This window comes from Tenrec ecaudatus, chromosome 11 (assembly GCF_050624435.1).
Source record: "Tenrec ecaudatus isolate mTenEca1 chromosome 11, mTenEca1.hap1, whole genome shotgun sequence".
NCBI lineage: Eukaryota > Metazoa > Chordata > Mammalia > Afrosoricida > Tenrecidae > Tenrec > Tenrec ecaudatus.
Genome location: NC_134540.1, coordinates 73,139,289 through 73,152,226, shown reverse-complemented (window position 1 = coordinate 73,152,226; position 12,938 = coordinate 73,139,289). Strand labels below are relative to the sequence as shown.

The 12,938-nt window shown below is 49.1% G+C and overlaps 1 protein-coding gene across 6 annotated transcripts in view; it reads left to right on the top strand.

Annotated features, from left to right (window-relative positions):
- AFF3 (ALF transcription elongation factor 3) overlaps nucleotides 1-12,938 on the top strand; it is a 614,141-nt gene that overhangs the window by 490,734 nt on the left and 110,469 nt on the right. For all 6 annotated transcript variants that reach the window (XM_075563238.1, XM_075563237.1, XM_075563235.1 and 3 more), the window contains one exon: nucleotides 11,693-11,744. In XM_075563238.1, the coding sequence (XP_075419353.1) occupies nucleotides 11,693-11,744 (52 nt within the window). The remainder of the gene's footprint in view (nucleotides 1-11,692; nucleotides 11,745-12,938) is intronic.

Here is a 12,938-nt window from a genome sequence, read left to right as displayed (position 1 = left end):
TTGATGAATTGGCTGTGGACTTGGGGGTTGGGGTGGGTTGGGTTTCATGGGGCGATTAGAAAATTGGGGCTTTGCTGGTGCAAAAGCTGGCAGTTAGAACCCAGCCAGAGATGTCTTGGAAGAAAGACCCGGCCGTCCGCTTCCAGAAGCTCATGGCTTTGAAAGCCCTTTGGAAACACCGCTCTCCTCTTCACCATATGGGCGGGCCAGGAGTCTCGAGCCGCTCCCCAGCGGCTAGCACAGGTAGAAAGCGGTTCATGTTCCCTGTGGCTCTCGTTCGATGTCCCTGCAACATCTCGGATGGTGACTGCTGATGCTTTGGCTCAAGCCACCAGAAGCTATCTTGAGGAAGGAATATGCTAAATATTTGATATCACCACCAGTTTATCAACTGCTCATTGAGGCCTAATAAATGGCCCTAAAACATAGTGGTTTAAAACAAACACATGCATTCTCTCACCAATTCTGTGGGTCAGGAGTCTGTTTGGCGCTAAGCTGGGTCTCCAGGATCAGGGTCTCACAAGGCTCCAGTCAAGGTGTCGAGGGCTGCTGGCATTTGGAGGCTTGACTGGGGAAAGATCAGCTTCTAAGCTCCCTCCCTGAGTTGTTGGCAGGATTGACTTCCTTCTGGTTGTTGAACTGAAGGTCCTCGGTTCCTTTCTGACTGATGGCCCTTGACCTCCCTCTGCTCTGGGCCACATCGGCTTCCCCACGGCACACCTCACACCATGGCCACTTGCTTCGCCCTGCAAGCGAAAGCACCTGTGTGCCAGCAAAGCGGAAGTCACCTAATCTCACAAGTGATGTGCCATGACCTTTTCTTGACACTGTGACATTCAGCCCACACTCAAGGGAGGGTGGAACACAAGGGTGAGGATTCTAGGGGACAGGGGCCATTGGGAGCCACCCCAGAAGCTAGCCACCATAGCCAGACGGTGAGAGTAAACTTAGCGTTGTCTTCATTCACCACGTGATTGCTCCTTAATGTCCATATGATATTCTCATGAGTCGGATGTGCTGCACTCATTATTTTCCTGTTGATGGGCACAAAGAAATGAATGACACGTCATGAATCACACGCAGAAGTGCTTTGGGGGACAGGACACGGATGCGAGGGGGCTGTCTTACAGGATAGCTTCTTGGATCAAGGGGTGTTGAGTCACATTTTTAAAAGAATTAAACGTTAATGGAATTTCTCCAGAGCTCGTGACGCTCCCACAGACATAAGGACGAAAGAAGAAAAACTAAGTAGGCAAGAAAAGGATGTACGCCCAGTGTGTTCCCTGAGCACCCCACACGCTCTCAGAAGGCCTCCTTTCTCTGTGGGGCTGTTGACCTGCGGCACGGTGTTCCCGGCTTCGTCTGATTCCTCTAGGCCCTGAAGACACCTCAGGTGTTACTTCTTCCCGGTGCTCCCAGGTCTCCTAGAGCATATCGCCGCTGTGATGCTTATCCCACCAGATTAACATCCACTTCCCAACCCTGCCTCTCTCCACTTATCAGTGGAAACTGGTTTCCTAATGGCTCGTGCTCAGCTGAGTGAGTGAGTGAGCAGGGGTTTTCCTTAGTAGCGTTGGAGGGAGGAGGAGGACTCCCTGGTTCTCTCTGCGGTCTTACCCTGTGAGCCTGGGGAACACGGGGTCAGTGAGCAGGAATTGACCAGCCAGGGTCTCGGTCCCTGTCATACCACAATGCCAGTGTGCCCCAGAGTGGGCATGAGACCTCTCATCCCGCAGGCTCTTGGGTTTTAATGTCTGGCTCCACGTGTAATAGCTCATTGTGGACTGGAGGTATGCCTCGCCCAGTAGTCTCTCAGTGGGTGGTTCCAGGGCCAGCAGTGTCAGCATCACTTAGCAACACGTTTAAAGGTGCCAACACTTGGCCTCAATCCTTTAACGAACCTAACCCTGGTGGTGGGCCTGCGGGCTGTTTCAACAAGCCTTCCAGGTGATGGCGATGCAGGGTCAAGTGTTCAAGCCACTGACCCAGGCTGTATGTTTTTAAAGCTGTGAGGTAGTTTCCTCCTTACCCCAGTAACTGGAAGGCAGAGCAGCTCACCTCCTAGGGATGTGCTCCTTCGTAAGTGCCCCTGCCCACCCGGCAACGCCGGGCCTTTCCTTCCCCAGAGGGCTGATCTAATGAGAAACATTTAGTCGACTAAATTGATATGAAGGAGAATAATAATTTTTTTAAGTACTCATTTTAGAGGCCTGAACCAAATGAGAATTCCTCTATGGCAGGGAAATCCCCTCTTGTTAATGGTGCAGGCTATCGCCATGTATGCATTTGAGGGCACATCTCCTTTTAGTATTTCTGTATCTAATTGTTGGATGCGATGCAGTCCTGGGGAATGCTCAGTGCCTTCATACTGGACAGCTACTAGTGTCTCAGACCTACCCCACTTACCGTCTCGATTAGCCGGAACAGCGTTTTCTGACTTCATGCTTTTCTAAACGTGTCTTCCTGGTCAAGTCTGGGACCAGCTTGTTCTCGGGAAAGAACGGAGGGGCCATGTAGAAATGGGAGTTTTGAGGAGACACGTAGTTCTGGTGACGTGTGACTCTAGGCTTTTGAGAACTTGGTAAAAGTTCATTTAGGGTCCTGGCAACTACTACTCCTTTGGACTGTACACCATTTACTTACAGGCCAGCAGACTTTTATCTGTACACCCTCTAAAGGGAAAAAGGTGTGTGTGTGTACAGGAGAAACTACTGCTACACAATCATCTAAACCTTCATGATGCTTCTCACCATCTCCTCTAAGTCTACATGCTTCTGAAGGCAATGTTTCTCTCTCTAGCCCAGCAGTTCTCAACCTGTAGGTTGTGACCCCTTTGGGAGTCGAACAACCCTTTCACAGGGGTCACCCGATTCATCACAGTAGCAAAATGACAGTGATGAACTAGAAATGAAAATGATTTGATGGTTGGGGGGTCACCACCACATGAGGAACTGTATGAAAGTGTCCCGGCATTAGGAAGGTTGAGAACCGCTGCTCTAGCCCTTCTCCAAAGAATCATGCACTCTTCAATGTATACCAGGTCACAGTGGTTGTTTGGACATGCTCAAGGGACTCAATTGGCCCCCCAAAAATGTGACTAGGTCAGGGCTTGTAAAGTGGATGGGGAAAGGTGTCCCAGTGAAGTTCCCATAGTGCATCTCTTGCTACCCAAAGCTACATTGTTCCAATGGGGGGTTACTTGGTGCAGCTTTCTTAGTCTTTCTCACAAGTGCCGTGCTCCGTTTTCTGAAAACTTCTAAGTGAGTGTCCTGCGTCCTTCAAGAAAACCTATCAAGGTGACCCCTTGAGAAACCTGCCAGTTGCCATAACTTTCTGAGCAGACCTCTCTGCCTGGACTTGAACTACCAGAGTTGACTGAATGACAGTAAGCAGATCCCCCGGGAAGCCATTACTTTCATTGGACCTTTTTTTTTTTTTTTTTTGAGGGTGCTCTGAAAAAACTAAAGGAGCCCTAATGGTGTATTGGGTTACAAGTTGGGCTGCTAACCCCAAGGTCAGCAGTTCAAAGCCACAAGTCAAGGTGAGCTTTTCCATTGCTGTAAAAAATTATCATCTCAGAAACACACAAGGGCCTTTTTACTCTGCCCTATAAGGCACAGTGAGGCAGAATCAACTTGCTGGCAGGGAGTGTGGTTTTGAAGTTAAACACGACTGAGGCAACGGTGTCACTAACAGACCTTGTCTGCAGCCATCCACTGATTCCAGAGACATGTTTAAATCCATTTTGTTTGGAATAAACCTGTACAGGTATGAAGAATACACCAATGATTTTTTGTTTTATTAAGTGCCATCATTTTTAAAAATAAAAATGTTTTCCAACCAGTAAAGAAAATTCTGAAGAAATAGTAAAGTATGTGTGTATATCTATTTAAAAAAAATAAAAACCAAACTCACTGGCATAAAGTCAGTGACCAGCTCATAGCAATCCAACAGGACAGACTGGAACCACCCCCATGGGTTTCTGAGAGTAGAAAACCTCTGCTGTCTTCTGTAGAGCCACTGAGGGTCTCAAACTGCTGGCCTTGTGGTTAGCAGCCCAATATGTAGCCCACTGAGCAGAAGAGGTCAAATGCACCGGGCCCCAGGTTGGACACAACAGAATCAGAAGCGCATTTGTGGCTCCAGTGGCAACCAGAACCAGGCCTCTTAGGAGGAGGTCCAGGAAGGGAGATGGGTGAGGAAATGCCACCTCTTGATGAACCCAAACTGGAGAGGGAGATGGAGAGGTCCCTGGGTATGCGGAGGAACACAGACCCCCATTCATCCGGAGCGTGATTCCTCCATTGGTTTCTAGGCACAGTTACTTCATCTCTGCTGGGACACACTGGACACCGAGCCACAGTGTGAGCCTCCCTAGCTTTGGTGATTCCCTGAGAGTTTGTAACAGCAGAAGCCACATGTGGCCGAACAGATGCGAAGGGGAAGTCGGTCACTTGTTTGTGAACATAACCTCAGAGGGATGGCAGCACCCCCCATAACACAGCGGTGGACTTCGGGAAGATGGAATGTGTTTCAGAACTTTCCCACCGACAGAGGTGATGGCCTGGGGGCTACCTGCAAAGGTGGGCACTTGTATCGTGAATAGGCTGTCACAGAGTGTGAATTGCTAGACATATATTTGCATAAATTAATATGTTTCATGGGGAATTCATAAACGTTCGTCTTCGGCTTTATCTCAATGGGTGGAGATGGAGGGGCTGTAGAAACAAATCTGAAAATCAAACATATCAATTAAAACTCAGATTTTTTTTGAAACCTATTTTTTTTGAAACCTATGAAATGAAATGAACTTTAAAGGACTAAAGGATTTGGATCTGTGAAGGACCCCAAATGACAAGTCATTCTGGGAGACTCCTATTCATTAAAAACCACGGCTCTGTGAAATGGCTGCTATTCCACTTGGAGGTAGTTGATTTGCTCGTTTGCAATACCTGTGTGGGACGAGATGAACATTAGAAGCGCTTGGCCATCTGTTAGGGGTACAAGAGCCTTGCTCTTCCTGCTTCCTGATCAGTTGGGGGCCTCAAAAATGTCAGCACCAGCAACAAAGTGTAACTGTCGCTTGGAAGTTATAATGACCAAATTTCAAAGTGGAAAGGGTTGTATTGAACGCCTCCTTCTGAGTTACTTTAGATGGCTTTCAAACGAGGCACTTGGGTTCTGTTAGCATTCAGGATGCCAGAACTTAACAATTTTGAAGCACTTTTAAAATGGTTACAATGAGGATTCTGATCTGAATGTAATATATGAAGGAGCCAGCCCTGGGGACAGTATGCTTTGCACACAGAGGACCACGCCAGGCAATGAATGCATGTGTCAGCGAGTGAGCAAGGGAGTGAGCAAATGCTTGGGAGTTTGAATACAGATTTTTACTGCTTGTGGTGCAGCAGTCTCTCCATCTGGTTTCCCCTTTAGAGTTTTGCGCTAAACCCCCATCATCCCATTTCCTCTCTTCAGTTCGTATGAAGCCCTTAATCTCTGCTTAAAGTCTGAAGCCATCGAGCAGGCCACTCAAAGCCCTCTGATGCCTTTCACCAAGGCGTTAGGGAACTGTGTCACAACATGCCTGGGATAATAACTTGAAGAAACTAGTGTCTAACCCTAGGAGGCCTGGTGAATTAGTGGTTGAGCTGGGCATGGGCAAGGGACTCCTGTTAATTGCAAGATGAGCAGTTCGAAACCGCCAGATGCTCCCCAAGAGAAAGACAGGGCTCTCTGCTCCTATGAAGAGTTACAGTATCAGAAACTCACAGGGGGGCAGTTCTCACCTGTCCTCTGGGGTCACCAAGAGTTGGGATCGAATTGATCAACATAGGTTTGGTTTGGGTGTGGAACTGTCTAACCCCCTCTCACACCTTAGTTTTGCGGACATCTCAGGAACGGATTTGATTCATGACAGAAAGACCTAATAGGTTGTAGAATGACATCAAGAACATCCCACATGAGGGAAGCAAAGGGTCATTTTAATAGAAATGTGCGGGGGCTCACTCAGCCTACCTCTCATGGAAAGAACCTCTGGCTGCAACAGTGCAGGACTCTGGGGTCAAAATGTTGAATGGTGCAAGATGGACCCCAAAAAGATGGCAGTGATACACACAGTACACAAAAGAATTGGATGGTAGACAACCATTTCAGGAGGTAGCCTGTGGTCAAGGACTGATAGGGTCCTGAAGAGTGTACAGCACACTGTGGTCGTAGGTGAAAAACAGCCTTCAAGAAGGCCGTGGTTCAGCAAGCTGGCGCCCACTGGAAGGACTCCTGAGAGGAAGACGAGGCAGTCCTGGCAACCCTAAGGAGCAATTTTGCTCCATCCTGTAGGGTCGCCATGAGTCAGCATCAACTCCAGGACACTGGCTTGGTTTAATTGAGGTTTGGTTTGATTAATTGTTTAACACAGTTCCCAAGCCACACACACACAAAAAGGACTCTCAACCACTTAATTACATTTTTTAAATCTTGTTACAATCCTGTAATTGATGCAATTCTCCATTATTTGAGTGAGATGCCACTGTGAAGTCTAATTAGGCACTAACTGGGAGCAGCCCTGACAGCAGATTATTATTGGCTGCTTTCTCCGGCCTGGAAACCATAAAGTACAAGTTCTCCGCACTTCTGGCTGCCCTCTGCTCTCTGGCCGTAGGTCATAACAGTCTGTTGGACTGCCCCTTCTCATTGTCCCCGGGCTGTGCACTGTCCCCACACAGAGCTGGAGGGGCATGTATCCTGCCCTCTGTGAGACATTATGTCAGACAAGTTAACCATGGCAGCAATCATAACCTAAAGCACGTGTCCCCTCCACAGTCTTGACAGCCTGCCCTCTGCTTTTCAGAATGGCCTGCTGGGGCAAGCACGTGGCTCCGTTTTTGAACCTCTTATGTTACCAGATTGACTAGAGAATCAAATTCATTGACACTCATGTGTAGGAAAGAGCTTTATATCAAGCAGTAATGGTATTTTAGGAAAACAGCCCAGCCCAGTCCAGATAAGTCCATAAGTCCGATCCTGAACTATGTCTGATGCTAGTCCATAGTCCCTCTTCAGACTCACGCAACCGCAAGCAATGATACGAAATGCAGGAAGATCGCCCCCTCCCCCCCGCCCCATGAGTGAAAAGTCTTGTGGATACCATGGCGGGGACACATCTCCAGGGCTCTCGAAGATCTCGGCATCGCTCACCTGCATGAAGGTGACGCAGAGAGAGAGAGAGGGCCCGCCTCCAGCAGCCCTTTATCTGGGTTGTGCCTCCATGTGATTGACAGGCTAAACTCGGCCCCTGCACTTTATTCATCAAGTTGACATGAAATTACGTAACTACTGCACCTCTGCATCTCTGTAATGCAAGTTTCTATAGAAGTTTCTAGGACCCAGGTTCCTCTCATATAAAAGGATTATTCAGACAAACTAACGTTCATTGAGTGCTCATTCTGTGCTAAGCACTTTCTAAGGATTCGGTTATTCCTCTGAAAAATTCTGCAGGCAAGTATCAGGTCTCACCTCCCTTGTGTGGCAGAGCTAGGATTCACCCTGGGCAGTCTGGCTCCGCAGTCTGTGACCCCAGTCTGTGACCCCAACAGTACCTTTGTCCCCCTCAGTCTATGACCCCCAACAGTACCTTCCTCAGAGGAATGGCTGTGGGGAGTGAACGAGGTGAGTCATGTCTAAAAAGTGATTTGCATCGCGGACACTCCCATCCACCCAACACGGGGAGTTGCTCTCAACCTTGACCCCATCAAGTTTTCCAATGGCTGACTTTTCAGAAGTAGGTCTGTCTCCTGAGATGCCAGTGGGTGGACCCGAACTTAGCAGCGGAGCATGATAATGGTTCACACTACCCAAGAACTCCATTTATCCTCTTACACTTGGCTTAATGCATAGTTTGTGTTCAGTATACCGTACTTTTTTCAATGCCTCCCTGTTTCCTCTTGGAAGTAGATAAATGATACAAATGTTTCTCGTGGCACCGTGTGGGTCTCGACAGAGGCAGCCCCCATCAGTGCACGCTTACCACGTACCCACTCCAGACAGTTCCTGTGAGCTTGTGGTATCATTTTTCTTCTCTCTAACCACATTTCGCTGTTCAGCTATGACTGCAAACACACTGCGGCCACTTAGACATTTTCAATATTAAACATGGCGCTCCTTTTTGGATGTTACCCACTAAGGGATGTTCCCTTGAAGGGAAGCAGTTAGCCCTGTGCCCTTGGAAGTTGAGTTGAGAGGCTCTGTTTGTGACCCCCAGAATATAAGAGAAAGCAGGCTGCGTGCCCCTTGACGGTGTTGAGCCTTAGTCACCCTGGTGTATTCCTGTGGCTCTTCAAGGCTGGGGGACATAGTGTGGCAGTGGACCTGTGTTCTAGAGCCACTGTGGCTTTGTGTTTTGGTAAGAGTGTCGCCCCAGGTTTGCTGTGCAAACCCATGTGAGCCATTTCCATTTCCACAGGTAATGAACAACACCTGATTCCTTATTCTGTGAGATATTCACAAGTTTATTGAATTTTAACTTCCTTTAATGTCTCTCTTAAATGCAACATAATTTTATATTTGATCCTTTGTTGAGACCTGGGACAGAAGCATCATAAATTAATTCTTTAATAAAATCCACTTTCTAAAAACTCACTGCTATCGAGTCATTGTGACTCAAAGTGAGCCTACCTGACAGAGTAAAAATACTTCTGTGGTTTCCAAGGCAGTAAACCTTTACAGAAGTTAAAATCCTCATCTTTCTCCCTTTGGGTGCCTGCTGGTTTCGAACTGCTGACTTTGCAGTTAGCAGACCAACGCATAACCCACTTTGCCACCAGGGTTCCTTTCTTTAACACCTGGAGGGGTAGGTAAATTTGCAAAGGAAGGTGGTCATCTGACTTCTTTTCTTCTTTAGAAATGGCGACATGGGAGATGAGTCCCATCACAGAAATGGCAGTCAAGCAAAGGCGTGACTTGCGGGGGGTCAGGGAGGGTTAGGGATAGCATGCATTCACACAGAGATGCTTTTCCAGGTTTGGGTGGGGAACAGTTGCTGGTGAGTCAGTTCCAGCGCATGGTGACCCCCCATGTCTGTCGGAACCAAACTGAGCTCCAGAGGTCTCTCAATGGGTCACTTTCCCAAGGAGATCACTAAGCCTTTCTTCCGAGATGCCTCTGCGCAGGTTCCAATTTCCAGCCTTTCAGACAGCAGCTGAGCATGGGAAGCCTGTGCCCCACCAAGGACTCCTTCCCACAAGTAGCGCGTGCTCTCAACGACAAAAGTACAGGGTCCTCCCACCTTAAAATCCGGTTGTGCTTGCCTTCAGTTGTGCCAGCATGAGGGGGCCAAGCTAGGACCCCTCACCTCAGCGCAGCTTTGCTCTGACCGACACAGGCTGTCGAATCTGTGCATGATGTTGTCTGGACAGAGATGACACTTCTCAGTCTCACCCTTGACACGACTTCCATCCAGTCACAAGGGCTTGTTCAAAATGCTGGTGGATGGCCCTCCCCCTCCAGAGTCCCATGCACAATACTGGGCCACTCAGGCTGAGATCATCAAATGCTCACAGGGCAGTCCTCGAGGCCAAAGCAAATTGCCACTGGCTGTTTACCCTGAACAGAGCTCTGGTGGCATCGTGGTTATGTGTTGGTCTGCTGCCTGCAAGGTGTGCCGTTCAGAACCACCGTCAGCTCCTCAGGAAAAAGACCGCAGTCTCAGAAACCCACAGAGGCACTTCTGTCTTGTCCTACAGGGTCACTAGGAGTTGCAGTCAACCTGATGGCAGAGAGTTCGGTTTTTGTATTTCCCTTGAAAGGAGGACAAGAAACTGCCCTGCTTCCCTGGTATTTGTCATCCAAAAGGCATTTGTGCCTCTGGGGGCGGTGCTTAGAGAAGGTGCCTCGGCTGGCCAATGTATTGCATTCTGTATCATCGCTCTGCTGGTCCCTGGAGACTTGAGGGCAAGAAAACATAATCCCCATCTCCAGGTTGGTCCCAGCTGCTGCTCTGCTAAGTCACCCACGGGTCTCTTCTCTGTGAAGCAAGTTGTACGCGGTTGTTGAGTTTAAGGGAAAGGGCTGGCATGCCAGATGGAGAGCACGCTGGGGGCTGGAGCCCCACAGCTTGGCTGATGCTGTTGAAACGTGTTCGTCTGTGGTTTAAATAATAATAGAGTGAGCCTTGACTCTAAGGACAACACGGAAATAAGCTGCGAGGAACCAGGCTCCTCGTGCCAGTGGCCTCAATGGCTCCCCATAAATGACTTAGGGGTTCCTTCATGGTGCGGTCTAGAACAAGTAGGAGAGTGTTTCTGCTTTAGGAAATGGGGGGGGGGGTATTCCATAGACCCTCTGAAGCCTAAGGAGGAATGGGTCATAGAGGTTGTCCAGGATAGCCCCTCATTCTGCAGCTAGGGGAATGGGACCAGGACTTGTATGGGTTGCCCCCAAAACACATAGAAAGTGGAGCAGATCTGACCCACAGCCTGCCCGGCCAGGTTTTGCCCTCAGTTCACCCCCAAAGCCACTGAAGTCACTAATGAAAATGCTCAAGAGGAATGGATGAATAGACCTGTAACAGGCTTCTAAACGGAGTGCTGGTGGCCAGGTGGGTTACACACTGGGCTGCTGTTAGGTCAGCAGTTTGAAACCACCAGCCGCTCCTTGGGAGAAAGATGAGGCTTTCTACTCCTGTAAAGAGGGACAGTCTCAGAAACCCCCAGAGGCAGTTCTACCCTGTCCTAGAGGGTGGCTGTGAGTGGGGATCGCCCCAATGGCAGCGGGTTTGGTTTGAGAAGCACTGTTTAAGGGCTGATCTCTGGAAACTCACTTCAAGGGAGACAAGGGGGTTTTCTGACTCTGACTTGGTCATTTGAAACTGACCCGTGGCCCCTAGGGTACATCAGGAGTAGACCGCTCCTCACCCCGCTCCCTAACAGCTCCTCTGCCTCTGACTGTGTTGACACTTCCTTCTCCGGAGTAAGTTCCCTTTTGTAATGAATCCATGGGGAAAGTGTCCTAGGAAGAAACAACTCAGCATTTCTGATAACGGATACAGTTGTCTCATCATCTGAAATGGAGGGGTTGATGGTTGGGGTTTGGTTGGCTTTGCTTTACTGTCCTGCCTCGCTGGGTAGGGAGCTGCCTTCACAGCCCCCGCCTCCTCTGGCTTTCAGCAGGGGCCAGGGGTTCCACAGACCTTTGGCAGCCTTGGCTCCCAGCGCAGGTGTGTTGTTTCAGCTTCTCCACTTCTGTTTCCATGAGAGCCCTGCCCCTAGCCCACCCCCACGTCAGTAAGGGCAGTTTCATGCCCAGCCCCCGGCACCTGGAGGACGCTGAACAAATACTCAGACACGCGGCACTTTGCAGGGACTAGCCCCCATTTGGGTTCCATTGTTTTTGAATCCCATTCTCGAGCCAGTCTATGTGATCCTAGAACCCTTGTTTCCAACATGGGGCAGAAGGAAAGGAAGGCAAGCATTAGGGATCCAGTGGCTTCCGCCCAAACCATTGCTCTAGTCAAGAGCTGTAACGGAAGGCCAGGAGACCTGTCAGAGGAGACAAACACAAAGGCTGCCACCAAGTCGAGCGTGGAAGGCGGACGCGGGGGAGACCCGGAGAAAGGTGGTCGCAGGTTTCACTATATGTGGTTGCAAACTTATTTGGCGCCAACTGAGTCTCAATCCCTCTTTGTTCCTCCTTGCAGAATGCTGGAAGATGACCTCAAGCTGAGTAGTGATGAAGAGGAGAACGAACAGGTAGGCGGTTCCTGTAGTTCTGCCTTCTCTGACTGGGGCAGGAGCCCTGGTGGCATTGTGGTTATTCATTGGGCTGCTCACTACAAGGTCAGACGTTCAAAGCCATCAGCTGTCCCATGGGAGAAAGATGGGGCTTTCTACTCCTGTGAAGAATTACCCTGACCATCGACTCAGTGGCAGAGAGTTGGGTTTTTGTTTTGTTTTGTCTTTGACTGGGATACACATGCTGGCTTCCTTGATGGGCCCCACTGGGTGCTAATTGAGTCTCACACACACCACGTTGTGGCCCACCAGGCCGGGTTGCTCTCTGCTCCTTGGACGCCGTCTGCTAAGATACTCTGTTGGCCTTTTCCCATAAGTGTGTGATTCTGTGATTGTATGACATCGAGGCCAACCACAGGTATTTGCGAGGAAGGAAAGCAGGATCAGAAATAGAGCCCTTATCCTGAGGAGTGGGCCAGCCAGCTCCCGAATGTGGCTGCATCTCATCAGCATGCAGCAGGCCAGCCGGAGCATTAAACATTGAGGAATCTTACACAGATACTATTAACATTGAGAAGAGGCGAGCGTCGAGGTAAGCGCCCACAATGAATAAGAAATAATCAGGCTCCGTGGAGGCTGTTTGTCTTCAATGATGAATGTGCTGGAGACGTTCTCCCTTGGTGTTGATTTATCAGCTCGGGACATCAGTCAGGGGTTATAAATAGTCTTCTGATCAGTCATTTAACATGGGGGGGGGGGAACACCTCACTGAATATTCACCAGTTCCCCATCTGCCTTTCAGGAAATGTTTGTGTTATGAAACAAGTTTGAAAACAGCAAAGACATATTTCCTTTCCACTTCTCTTTCCATTTTCTCATTACCTGTACTGAATTTCGTCGGCTCTGTATACATGTGACAGGCAAAGAGACAATTCCAAGGGGCGCCTTTTTTTTTCATGAGTCATTCCTGCATGCAGCCTGAAATAGTTTTACTATGTGATTGATTTTGAAATCACGTCTTGTACTCAAAGGCATCATGAAATGCTATGAAGGTGATCCTACTGTCTAGACATGCAAATACAAACTGGAGAGAAAGAGAAGGCAGGGGTGAAACCAAGAGCACCTGAGCAGAAGATGCTTGCCCCGTGAGAGAAAGGGAGGTGCCAATGTAGGACCCACCCCTGCCACTGCCATCCCGTCAGTTCCAACTCA